The 14,029-nt window shown below is 37.5% G+C and overlaps 2 protein-coding genes across 3 annotated transcripts in view; one reads left to right on the forward strand and one right to left on the reverse strand.

The window, feature by feature from the left end:
- The window catches only part of Lrrn3 (leucine rich repeat neuronal 3), a 30,120-nt gene extending 19,275 nt beyond the window's left edge, over nucleotides 1-10,845 (forward strand). The window contains exon 2 of the mRNA XM_005343823.3: nucleotides 7,830-10,845. Coding sequence (XP_005343880.1) covers nucleotides 8,185-10,308 — 2,124 coding nt within the window. The 5' untranslated portion in view covers nucleotides 7,830-8,184 and the 3' untranslated portion in view covers nucleotides 10,309-10,845. The remainder of the gene's footprint in view (nucleotides 1-7,829) is intronic.
- Immp2l (inner mitochondrial membrane peptidase subunit 2) overlaps nucleotides 1-14,029 on the reverse strand; it is a 799,387-nt gene that overhangs the window by 408,473 nt on the left and 376,885 nt on the right. The window lies entirely within an intron of this gene.

Here is a 14,029-nt window from a genome sequence, read left to right on the forward strand (position 1 = left end):
TAACACTTTTTGGAGGAAATGTACACATGCTTATGATACCCATCCTTGCATAAGGGAAGGCCTGAAAGTGTGGCTACAAAATAAAATGAAGCTAGAATTTCTCTATTTCATTATTTTAATCTTACCTGACAAATGCCCAGTCTTTAAATAATTCAAAGGCTAGCAACTACAAAGATGGCACATTTTGACTGTCTTTCAATGAAGACAAAAAAAAAGATTTTAAATTGCTTTAAGTATTGAGGTCATTGCCCCAATGCTTTTACCATAGATGGAAGGTATTGAAATAGGTTTACGTCAGACATGTATCTCCAAATCATGACGGTACAAGGTAGGATATCAGCCTTTTCCCTGTTACTCAATCAAGAGAGAGTGCCAAAAAAGTCACATCCAATCCTCGATTGAACGTCCTCCAAGATAGGGAAGATGTATGGCATCTTCACAGATGAACCTACAGCACTAACTTCTCAACTAAACCGGGGGTGAATGAAAGAGGAGGTCTAAAAGCTAACGCAAGGACGTATATTCAGGGAAGCCTTTTCTGTGACTCATGTGAGTACTAAAATACAGATTGATAGTCATTTAACCAAAACATCTTTAGACGATAGTAAAAACGGACAGAAGTCAGAAACTTTCAGGAATTTCTGAGGAGAAACAGAGTAACCCAGCACATGTGCACATGCACGCATTTTCACAAAGAAACATTTGTCATATGTGTATGTGCGTGTGTGTGTGTAATTAACCAATCAAAAAAATCTCCAGGGTTGAGCATGTGATTAAGCTAGCACTTGTCTAGTATATACAGGGGTAGAAGCTCAGTGCAGAATACACAGATGCTTACGTGAGCGTGCATGTGCAAATGCACGCACACGCAGACAGACACGCACACGCACACATACACACACACACACACTTACACAAATGCCTCAAAACTTGCACAAATCTGTATTTGGTCAGGTCCAAAGAATTATTTTAAAGATTACTTGTGATTGTAGTGAAACTATTTCCATGGTATCGCTTGATAACCTTTCCAAAATATGTTTTGAGAGGAAGTTAAAAGCGATGAGAGCCTAAGAATGTCATGAAATTCCAGCACATGCCCCTTCAGAACCTGCAGGTGAACGGTGCTATTTCAGAAACAGTTTGCAATGTAGTGGGTCTCAGAGAATGAGGAACATTTGGAAGCAAAATGAAGAGATTTGAATCCACGGCTGTGTTCAGATCAAGGCACCTAAACCCTGCTGTTTGCCTCCTCTGTAGCTAGCTGGTGGGCCTTCAGTTGATGACTTCAGTGCCGCTCCCTTTTGTTTATTACTGTGTCGATAAAAGCACGAAGTGAGATATTAATAACGGCCGACAATTAATTTTGGAATAATGACAGACAACTAATTTGATAGCCTATAAAGCCCATTATGAGTAAAATTCACTGATCCTAATTTGTTAATTGTGCAGGATAAGAGTAATGAATACAAACATGACCAAATAAAGAATTCTAAGGTTAAACTCAGATAAGTGGATTAGCACCTAGACAATATCAAATACTTTTATTTGCACAATAGTTTCACGTCATATAAACTAAGGATGTGAAGAGATCTCAAATATCACGTAACCAATTCTATAGGTGTTCTGCCCATAGTTCCAAAAGTGTCTTGTAAACCAGTGCCCATGTTTCTAGATGAAAACGAGCGTTATTTGCCTGATTCAATAAACAGGTCTTTTTAAATATAAATATTTGAAATATCCATGTTCTTTAAAAGGTGACAAATTTAGATAACTGGGTTTGAGAGACTAGAAATTAAATGTTTTTCAAGTTAAGAAAGAACGGTTGTTTTGTTGGGATGTGTTTAGTAAAACTCAGCAATCCTTTGGGGTTATGAAACCTTCAATTAGCACCGGAGAAAGGCTGAATTATACAACAATGGACTCTAAAGTCAGATAAGAGGAGGATGGATTTAAAGATCTTTATACAAATGAACTTAGCAATTTGTAACAGAAGAAAAAGGGAAGCTGGGTTTTAATGTCTCCATGGCAACTTGCTATCTTCACCGACTTTTCCCTTTGAATCAAGTATCACAATGTTTCTCTTCCACATGGTGCGGCCTTTATAATGCATATAAAGAGGTACAAGCGAAAGGCACACTTTCTTCCTAAGTCAGAAAGCTTCACATTTGCCTTGCTCACCTGTTTCGCCACTACACTAAGGGAGCATTTTATTATAAACACCATGAAAGACCACATGACTCCTCATGTCTGGGGACTGCCTGCCCACAAAAAGGAGGTCACTCGGGAACTGGCCAATGATGGGACATAGGCAAACATGGAACAGAACCACATTCTCTTCACTGAGGAGAGCACAAGCCTCTTCTCCGTTAAAAGATTCCTTATGGAATCCCATCTAAAAATAATTTTAACTTTTTTAGATTCTGATCTAAAATACATTAATAAGAAATCTCAGCTATGATGAGTGTCTACAAGCATTAAAAAATAAGACACGAGAATTCTTAAAATTGATTTCTTTTAGTGACTTGAATAGGAAGGCTTCTTGCTATCAGTATTCCACATAAAATATTCCAGGCCTGCTGCTCTTCTGCAGGCAAAATCTGCATGCGGAGGTGAGAGGAAAAATTAAATAAGCTCTGGGAAAAATTCAGGAAGTACAAAGGGATACTCACACATTAGGAAGAAAAATCCCACACTTCCAAGTGTTTCCTAAGTTAAACAAAAGGGAGGAGGGTTGAGCCAGGCCACAGAAAAGGTTTAGTGTAGCTCTAAAATTATAATAACTGTCTTTTTTTTAAAGGTGACTTATAGAGTGAAAGGAAAACACACTAACGGGAACAGGATGCATTCCAAACCCTTTGCCGAAGGACTGGGTGGATGGGAAAGTGACAGGGAGACTCCCTGCTGAGCGCCACTGAAAGGCTCACTTGCAGGAGTCCTCATCATGCATAAGCATCTTTCTAGACACCATGAGCTGTGATAAAGTTTTCCATATCTAAGGACATTTCAACATCATTTAAACTTTTAACATTTACAACTTATGTAGTTGTAATGTATGAGTATATTGTCCTTAGAACCAAAAGATGAAAAAAAAATGTTTTAAAATTCTTCTTTATGAAAGCAAACAAAAGCAGCTGAAAAGAACAAAAGTGAAGTCGTGCAAAACAAGTTCCAGGACAGCCAGGGCTGTTACACAGAGAAACTCTCAAAAAAAATAAAAATAAAAAATGGAACTCATTTGTGTTCCTGATGCCTCACCATACCAAAAACGTCAGTCACTGCTCTTAGTGACACGTATTTGCATAGTGCTTCATTACCACACTTTAGGGAAAAGAGCAACAAATTTTGTCTGCACATTAAGTACTTTTTATGCATTAATCAGAAAATTCATAACTACTCCTAAAATCTTTAAGACTTAAGTCAGAATACAGATTTTCTCTGAAGTATGAAATCCTGATAAATGATGGCACATAGGAAACTACTTAACTATATTGTAAGTTGTGATCGAGTTCACATTTTCCTGAATTTGAAATGTTTGTTTCACGAGGTCTTTATTCCTTATTCTCGGTGATCAAGAGCAATGAATGGCAGCTGGAATGTTGGGGCCTGGGAGAGAAGGCGGAGGATGTTCTTAGGAATTCCGAGCTTACTTACAGTGCATTGCAGCTGCTCAGCTTATTTTTAATTGCTTAGTTACTTATTTTTAAACTTTTTATAGCAATATATAGGAAGAGGAAGAAACCTCTTTTAAAGTCAGCCATGCAGCTGAAATTCTCCAACGAGCAATCGTGAAAACATTTTCTCAGTAGTGAAACTGAGGCACAGGTCGATAACGTGGCTATGTTTTAAAATGGCTGTAACGTCCGTCATTTTCTCAGTCTCTAATAGATTCGTCATAAAGAAAGGTGACATTCCTCCTTTTAAACTATCAATACAAGGGAGGGAAATTGTTGCGAAGTCCAATGGTGCATGCCTTTCTGATTGCCGTTTACTATTGGAGACTTGAGTCATTTTTAAATTATTGTAATTATTGTTTGATTTTCTATCATTCAGTACAAACTGTGGAAAGACATGCTTATAGGTTATTTATTAGCAAAGTGTTAACTAAGTTCTGATAAGCCAATTAAATGTATCAATATGATCAAATAATTTGAGTTGAACAATAACCCTAATTATAATATTCCTATGCTCTGTGAAGACTAATAATCAAATCATCCAATGTCTAGCAAAAGAAGATTCAGTCAGTACATAGCTAATTATAATCGAATAGCTTAACTATATACTGTCTATTGCTAATAATCTCATTTTGAGTAGATACTTGAAGAATGTAAACAAATACTAAGAACAGCAGATAAGAACAAAGAAAAAGCTTCCAGTCAAGGAACTTGGGTTCAGTACCAACCAAGGACCAGGTCCTTGGGCCCAGTCTCTATAAGTATTGTTTCCCATAGCAGAAAAGGAAGCTGTCATTCTGATGATTGCAATAGTCAAGAGCTTTAATCTGTCTTTGCTGCCTGTATTGAGAATGAAGCTGCATGTGTATGACTTATCTATTCACGAGGTGTATAACTTAGGTCTAATTTCAATCTTATGTAAAATATAGGTAATATGCACCTTTTGCAAGCAGTAAAATATATACATATAAGAGCAGTGAAATATATTAGTTTTCAAAAGTGAACAAATTGGAGTGCTGAAATTGTAGTAAAACAATGGACATGTACGGATGCGCACTCACTCCTTGGAATCTGTTCACGGGTGCGCTGAAAACTTCCAAGTCTGCCTTTCTAACAGAGCAATGGTGCCATCCAGGGACTCAGGAATCGCCACCTTTCCGTCACATTTCTTGTAATAAAATAACGTATGTTTTACATATTAGTTCCTTGTCAGTTTAACCTACATGAGTCATACTTTCACCATTACCAGTTTTGGAAAAATGAATTTTTTAAAGTTAAAAATCTGAAGATGAGGGTTTTTTTCAAATCAAAGAGAAAACATTCTGTTGTAGTAAATGTCTGTTAAAAATAACCTCCTCGTGTCTACTCATGTGGGCAGTGTGACATTCTAGAAAGAGCTGAGCATGCAAGGGAGAAAAGCTGTGTCCTAATCACACCCTACTGTTTATTAGCCAATGGTCTTAGGCCTGTGAGAGCTCAAGCAGTAGAGATGACAATATGTAAGGTTTCAGAATCTCTTCATCAAATGCACACGTTTCTTCAAGCATCTCAGGAACGCGTCTCTCAAGGCCATTGTTAACATAAACGTTTGCTCCAAAGCCATGAAGAACTAAGAAGTAAGAGGACACCGCTTCTGCCTTGGGACTCTACAAAGCACCCATGCCGAAAGCTGATAGTATAAGCATCATAGTAGTTTCCACAGACATAAGAAAAAGACAGTATTCTAAGAATTTGTGAATATCTGTGGTCTGTTGTGCTTCCCACTAGACAGATTCTTTCCATAGACCAGCTCAAACAAATTTTGAGTTTGTACATCACTATGTAAACTCTTAGTTTTACAAGTCTTCTGGATAAACGTAGTCAAATTCCACTGTCTCCACACTACAGCTAAGCAATTGGAGGAATGGAATCAGAAAAATATTCTAATTAAATATGAATATAAAATTTCAAAGATACCCACCAAAATAATTTCAAAAAGTTCCATTCTTACATTAATCATGTCATTTAATAATTCACCTTCAGGTTAATTTGCAGGATACAGGCTCCCCTATACACAGCAGGAGAAATCAGATCCAACCAATTAGCTGGCAGAAGCCTTGGCTCCTTCATTCTCAGTTGAGGGATTTATTAAAGTACACAGAAGTGCATTTTGTAGCTTCCACTTAAGCTTTTCCTGCATCTTGGATATAAGAGGCAATTGGTTTCTATGCTGGTTTCACTGAGCCACCATTCCTGTAGACTTCCATATTCCGGGTTTCACGCTTCTATGTGTTCTACAGTTTACTAGTGCTTTGTCGTCCTGACTGAAAGTTCCCTGTAGGAAGTTATAGTATTCATGGATGTTTGTCTCTACTGGCTATTAACGCAATAACTAAAACATAAAAGCCACTAAGTTATAAATGAATAGGACCACAGATAGAGTACATCAGTGCTTCTCAACCTGTAGTGGTGACATATCAGATATTACCTTGTGATTCAACAACAGGAGCAAAATTACAGCTATGAAGTAGCAATGATTTCATTTTATGGTTGGATTCACCACAACATGAGGAACTGTATTCAAGGATCAAAGCATCTGGAAAGTTGAGAATCACAGCTGTAGGTTTGACTTTTAAAGTTTAACATTCTTTTGCGTTATCCTCAGAATTAACACTTGAATCTTATGTAAACATATAGTTAATATAAAGTTTGTATAAGTAGTAAAATGAATACAAATAAGATCAATTAAATTTATTGAAGTTGAAAAATGAACAAATTGAAGTGCTTACATTATATGTTAATGATGGAAACATACATTACTCATGGACCAATTCACTGGAATCCAAAATAGTTTCAGAGCATGTGCTGCATTCCAGTTCTGTGGTCAGGAAGTGGAGGGAGCAAATCTCACGTTCTTGAGAAGGTGTGACTGGAACCATGACACGCTGAGAGGCAAGACAGATGAGCTGCATGAAAGGCAGGCTCCCCAGAGGACCTGGGCTTCGTGTGTGAGGGAAACAATTCAAGTGCCTCTGACTCAAGGCAAGTTAGTAGCTAACTGAGGGGGAAAAAAAATCACAGTTCAATTTTAGATGAGATCACATTTCTGAGTGTTAAGGGGAAAAGACAAATTAGCTTGAATTTGAACTGTAAGTGATTTATCATTTTTAGAAACAAGGATTTCTTTATTTTGAAATAGTAGTATTTCTAAGTCTTCAAAGAGAACTCATGTCTTTGGAAGTTTAAGTGTGTCACTGAAGCATCGACCTTATCCTCACCCGAGCATGCCATTGTAGCCATCAATATGGGAGGCAACATGCCTGGCTGTCTAAAATATGTGAAGAGAGTGGAGCGGGCTCCGCAGCAATGCAACTGGGTGGAGCAGAGACCTAACTACGGTGTCCTATTAGGTAGATGGTACATCAAACTGCAGCTTGCTTTTGGAACCCCTTATTTTTCTGTGAAAAAAATTACCAGTGTTCATTTAAAGAAGGAACATCCACTTGACTAGTGGGATATAGTTGCCTTTTACTATTAGTGGCTTATGGGGTGTAAACTATTCTCAATGATAAATGATCACATTTTAATCTGAAGTTAATTTTATACAGTATATATACAGTAAGGTAGATTAGTTCGCCTCCAAATCCTGCAACTCTTAAGTCACGTTAAGCAAAGCAGACTTTAGAGAGGTAGGGATGAGGGTGCAAATATCACTGCTTAGCTCATCCAGCAATCAGGAACAATTTGGCTCCAAAGTGCTAACTCTGAAAACTGGAGGAACTCCAGGCTCGCTATTTGATTATAACAGAACAGCATTGTTTCTGTACAGCACACAACAAAACCCAACACCCTGCAAGGCTATTTTCTTTTATTTTAATCACTATAGTTAATTTTTAAAGACAAAGCAAACTACAACTTAAATTGGATGGAGCTATAAAACAGAACTGAAACAACTGGAAAATTCTGGAAGCATATTTATTACACTTAATGAAGCCAGTATTCTGAAGAACAAATTTCTTGATTCACTTCATGTCTGGGCCAATAATAAGGACAACATCATCAGAATGTATGGAAATAATTATAAACTCTAATAATACTATATATGTGAAATAATTATAGTTAAACATTATGAACTTTCCTCTTGAACTAATTTTTTTCTCTCCCTTTGATTGCATTTAGAATAATGCCTCTATGTCTGCAAGTGCTGGACAGCATGGAATTTGAATCTTGGGTTTCTAAATAAATGAACTTCTCCACATCCTACGACGATCTATACGTTCACCGTCTTAAGAGAGTCCATCAGCACAGTGTCACTGAGGAGACAGCAGCCATCTTTTCTTCACTATGTGTGCCATTTTTGGAAAATACATCTGTGGCCCTCACAATTATTTCCATGAAGAAAGCGCCTATAGCTCCGTGGCATTCATCATTTGACAGATGCAAGTGCTTCCCTCATCAGTCAGCTCGTACTGAACTTACTGGCGGTGGCTGGAATCCTTAAGGGCCTATTCAACTTCTGAAGACAAAAGCTAAGATGAAGGACATGCCACTCCAAATCCATGTGCTGTTTGGCCTAGCTATCACTACGTTAGTACAAGCTGTAGATAAAAAAGTGGATTGCCCACAGTTATGTACATGTGAAATCAGGCCTTGGTTTACCCCTCGATCCATCTACATGGAAGCATCTACAGTAGACTGTAATGATTTAGGGCTTTTAAACTTCCCAGCCAGATTGCCTGCAGACACACAGATTCTGCTCCTACAGACGAATAATATTGCAAGAATTGAACATTCCGTAGACTTCCCAGTGAACCTTACTGGCCTGGACTTATCTCAAAACAATCTGTCTTCAATCACGAATATTCATGTACAAAAGATGTCTCAGCTTCTCTCTGTGTACCTCGAGGAAAACAAACTAACTGAGCTGCCTGACAAATGTCTATATGGCCTGGGCAATTTACAGGAACTCTACATTAATCACAACTTGCTCTCCACCATTTCTCCTGGAGCCTTTATTGGCCTACACAACCTTCTTCGACTTCATCTCAACTCGAACAGACTGCAGATGATCAACAGTAGGTGGTTTGATGCCCTTCCTAACCTAGAGATTCTGATGATCGGGGACAACCCCATCATCAGAATTAGAGACATGAACTTCCAGCCGCTTCTCAATCTTCGCAGCCTGGTTATAGCTGGCATAAACCTCACGGAAATACCAGACAATGCCTTGGTCGGGCTGGAAAACTTGGAAAGCATCTCTTTTTATGATAACAGGCTTATTAAGGTACCCCAAGTTGCTCTTCAAAAAGCAGTAAACCTCAAATTTTTGGATCTAAATAAAAATCCCATTAACAGAATACGAAGGGGGGATTTTAGCAATATGTTGCACTTGAAGGAGCTGGGGATAAACAACATGCCTGAGCTCGTCTCCATCGACAGTCTCGCTGTGGATAACTTGCCAGATTTAAGGAAAATAGAAGCTACTAACAACCCCAGACTGTCTTACATTCACCCCAATGCATTTTTCAGACTCCCCAAGCTAGAATCCCTCATGTTGAACAGCAACGCCCTCAGTGCCCTCTACCACGGGACAGTAGAGTCTTTGCCAAACCTCAAAGAGATCAGCATACACAGCAATCCCATCCGGTGTGACTGTGTCATCCGCTGGATCAACATGAACAAAACCAACATCCGATTCATGGAGCCGGATTCTCTGTTCTGTGTGGACCCGCCTGAATTCCAAGGCCAGAACGTTAGGCAAGTGCACTTCAGGGATATGATGGAAATTTGCCTCCCGCTCATAGCTCCCGAGAGCTTTCCTTCTAGCCTGGATGTAGACGCCGACAGCTATGTGTCCCTTCACTGCAGAGCTACTGCGGAACCCCAGCCTGAAATCTACTGGATCACACCATCTGGTCAAAAACTATTGCCAAATACTCTGAGAGAGAAGTTCTATGTTCATTCTGAAGGCACACTCGACATCAGTGGCATAACCCCAAAGGAAGGAGGATTATACACTTGTATAGCAACTAACCTAGTTGGTGCCGACTTGAAGTCTATTATGATCAAAGTGGGAGGGTCTGCTCCTCAGGATAATAACGGCTCACTGAATATTAAAATAAGAGATATTCGTGCCAATTCTGTGCTGGTATCTTGGAAATCAAGCTCTAAAATTCTCAAATCTAGTGTTAAGTGGACAGCCTTTGTCAAGACTGAAGATTCCCATGTTGCCCAAAGTGCTCGAATACCATCGGATGTCAAGGTGTACAATCTTACTCATCTGAAACCATCTACTGAGTATAAAATTTGTATTGATATTCCCACCATCTACCAGAAAAGCAGAAAACAATGTGTTAATGTCACCACAAAAAGTTTGGACCGCGAGGGAAAAGCTTATGGAAGGGGTCACACAGCGTTTATGGCCTGTCTTGGAGGGCTTTTGGGGATTATTGGTGTCGTGTGTCTTCTCAGCTGCGTCTCACAGGAAATGAACTGTGAGGGAGAACGCGGCTACGGGAGGAATTACTTTCTCAAACCGACGCTGGCATTCAGTGAGCTTTACCCCCCTCTGATCAACCTCTGGGAACCAGGCAAAGGAAAAAGCGCGCCCTTGGAAGTAAAAGCAACTGTTATAGGTGTGCCAACGAACATGTCCTAAAAACAACCAACCAAACCTACTTCAAAGAAAAGCTCAAGACTGCAGTAGTGCTAAAGAAAAACAAAAAAGAACAGACAAACAAACAACAACAAAAACAGACAGAGGAAGGAATTCAGCGTCACCAATGCTGCTCCTGGCCAGTGGAAACATGAAAGTTCAGCATCCGAGTAGACGGGCTTCAAAGGGTACTGTGGCAACCAAATAAACCAATCCCATTTTCTAGAACTTTCATGTAACTTTTATGTCAGGACTAGAGTTAACGTGAACAAAAACATTTCTGTATTTTTTTTAAGTATAGAAGAGTAGCTGAACTGAACAATACCTCCTCCTGTGTTGTATTACACGTTAGCCACGAGTTTTTGCAGTGACCAGATAAACTTGAATTGACACGCAGTGTAAGGAAAAGGACAGATTCTGTAGAGTAGACACAGTGAGTATGTGGACCTCTTTTATAAGGAAAAATACATTTTGGATTAAAATCAATTGCCTTTGTCTTGTTTTTGTTTCTAAATAAAGAATAATTTCTGGGAAAGATCATTTGACTACAAGTCGTTTAAATACAGTGTTTTTGAACAGTGTCTTCTATATTCACATTTGGAACATTAAAAGTGAGACTTTTATTGGGTTTGGTAACTACATTTTTTTGATATACAAAATGGACTCTAGACATCAATTTATCGATATTAAAAGGTGATAACATTATATTTAACACTTGAAATATTAATTTAGGTAAATCCTCCAGGAAATTATGAATTCGCTTAAAGATATTTTTTTTTTCAAAGAGGGAGCTTTTGGAAGAGGATTTATCATTAGGTTCAAATGATGTGAATCCAACACCGGAGTAAGTCAAGGTCTAATCTCAATAATGAATGGATCAGCTGGAATCTGCTGCTTTGAAAGACTTTGCCACATTCCAGTCGGACTTATTCATCTTTCCCCATCTCCTTGAGACTTTAAATAATGAGCTTCAGGTCTGCACCAGGTATTTAGAAGCCTGCTACACCACAAACACAGTTAGGAAGTCACTCGTTCCACTTTCAGAGCAGGGTTTTAGAATTTCACTATAAAATAGGAATAAGTAACAACACTTTATAAGGTTATATTTTGTGAAACTCTAACAGATTTTTCTCGACTCCACATTAAAAACAATATAATCTAGATGATTCTGGTGTTCTGGTAAAACAAAATGCAGTTTAGACTTAGGAACAAGGAACAGCATCTATCTGTCTATGCAAACTAAACTCACTTCAAACACAGGGTGGCCCTTAACTTATGATTCCCCTGCCAGAAATCCGGAAAGAGTTTCGTTAACTAAGAAAAGGATTCTGAAAGTGACTTAGGGTAAAATACAGCATCAAAGTATAATCTGCTAAGGCAACATATAAAGTCTCTAAAAGCACAGGTTAAAATAACCCAGATTATAAAATGAAAATATTATTTTAAAATCCTTTATGTGAAGTGAAACAATTTTACTTGAAAAATTAGTGAGAATGAGAGTTTTAGTCCTTTTATAAATAAAAACAGTCCTGCAAAAACGAGTGCATTTTGGAGCAAAAAAAAGGGTTCTAAAATAAAAACACTGATCTTAAATGTAAGCCATAGTTTTAAAAGGAAAACTGTTTTTTTCTCCAGTTAGGAGGTTCTAGTTTATATTAATAACTATTGTGTGTAAAATGTCATAATCGACATTTTACAGTAACTGAGGGCATATTACCAGCACGTCACCACCCTGTAAACATTCCTAGTATAGCAGTCATATCAATTTATTTGTTGATACTCGGCATTTCTTTTGTGTTAGTATCGGCAGTTTCTAATTAAATCCTAGCTGGTTTTGACAATGTGGAAGGTAATTGCTATGAACTCTTTAAAATGAAAGGACAAGCTGTGTTAATTTCAACAAAAAGAAAATATGGAACTTGTTAATTCAGTGTGGTTCCCAAGCACAGATTTTCCGACCTGATGAATCGCTATCACACAGAAGCTGACATTAGAATTCATCAGTCAGACACGCTCATACATCACTACGAGTTTCAGCACAATGGATAGAGCTCTGTGAGGCTCAGCTATTTATCAAAAATTTAAGAGCTGAAATATGACCTATTAGGATGCAGTTACTGTATCGGTCAGCAGGAAATTAAGCGTGTGTCTTGTGTTTCTCTTCAGTTTATCTTCACGAGGAACCATTGCACTCATAGATAAAGCTTACACTGTGTTTCAAGTGTCACATAACTTTGAAAATTGTCATAAAATAAGCACCATTAATAAATAAGTAGAAGGCATATTAATGAAATTTCGTCACCAAAAAAATCAATGCAGGCACATAAAGCATGCCATGATTTTATTTAAGTCTTAATTCAATGTATCATCAGGGAAGAAAATAATTTTCCTTCAGTAATGAGAATAGTATTTAATATTTCCTATATAACCTCTCAAACAATCACAAAATTAAATGAGGATTAGTCAAATATAATTTACAGGTGAACTGTACCATATAGAATCACCTGTTACAATGGAGTTTACCTAAGGGAAAAAAATTCTAAAGTTTATCCCTTCACAAATACCAACTTATGTACTTACCTATATGGAATAAAAGAATCTCTTGCAAAAATTATTCGAATAGAAGAACATAATCTCACAATTTTTAGTACAAACTCAATTTTTTTAAAATAAAAATCATGCTATAACAATAAAAAAACTACAGTCATGATTATGATTGTGTAATGAAGTTTGATTATCCTGCATATACAAAACTGGTACCATTACATAAGAGATGAAAATTTCCTATTAACTAATAAGAGTCTAGCTGTCCTAAAATCAGAGTACAATGCTTTATATGTGCCAAGATGCTGACAGAGATAACTTTATGTGCTATCAGTTGTTTCAGTGTGTAACACATACACTTCCAGAGAGTTCAGGATTTTGAAGGGATAGTAAGTAACTATTACTACTGGAATATTACACTAAGCTGTTTCCATTATCTTGGAGTGCAGTCCTTCAACCTCTTGAAAAGCTAACTGTAAATGGCATGGCACGGCAGGATGGTGACAGCCTTATACACCTGTTTATTGAGTCTCCTGGCTACAAGCATTGATCTGCACTATTAGTTTATGGGAAGCCACTCTATGATGCCCTCAGAGTGATGACACCAACTCAACATGCAGTTTCACAATGAAAACTATCGCCAAGTGATGCATGACTATATGGAAAAGCAATATAAAGACAAACACTATTAATAAAGTCAAGAACATGTAATGCATAATAAAGTTTTGATATATTACTAGTTTCCCTAGGAAGAATAAAATGGAGTTTTGAGGTAGACAGATAGATGAATATATGAGAGATAAATATGCATTATAATTATATAAATGTTTGAGATTTTATTCTAGTTAGACAACAAAACTTTAATCCAACTATGAATCAGAATAAACTTAAAATGATTATTACCCAGTATATTCATTTACTTACATATTGTGCATTCTCAGGAAATACTTATTGGATGGCTATTCATCTTAGAAAAAACACCGAACAGCAAAAATTCCCCTGAACAGAGAGATCTATATTCTACATTTTCTCTAACATTTTCTCTACCAAGTTTTCACAATATTTATCAACTGTGATTCTTAGTGGCACCACAGCACCGGTTTGCAATTTTACATACTCACACCACAGAACTTTTAAGCTCGAAATATCTTACTTATAGAAATACGTTAATAACTAAGAA

The sequence above is a fragment of the Microtus ochrogaster genome, chromosome 1 (assembly GCF_000317375.1).
Source record: "Microtus ochrogaster isolate Prairie Vole_2 chromosome 1, MicOch1.0, whole genome shotgun sequence".
In the NCBI taxonomy this organism is placed as follows: Eukaryota; Metazoa; Chordata; class Mammalia; order Rodentia; family Cricetidae; genus Microtus; species Microtus ochrogaster.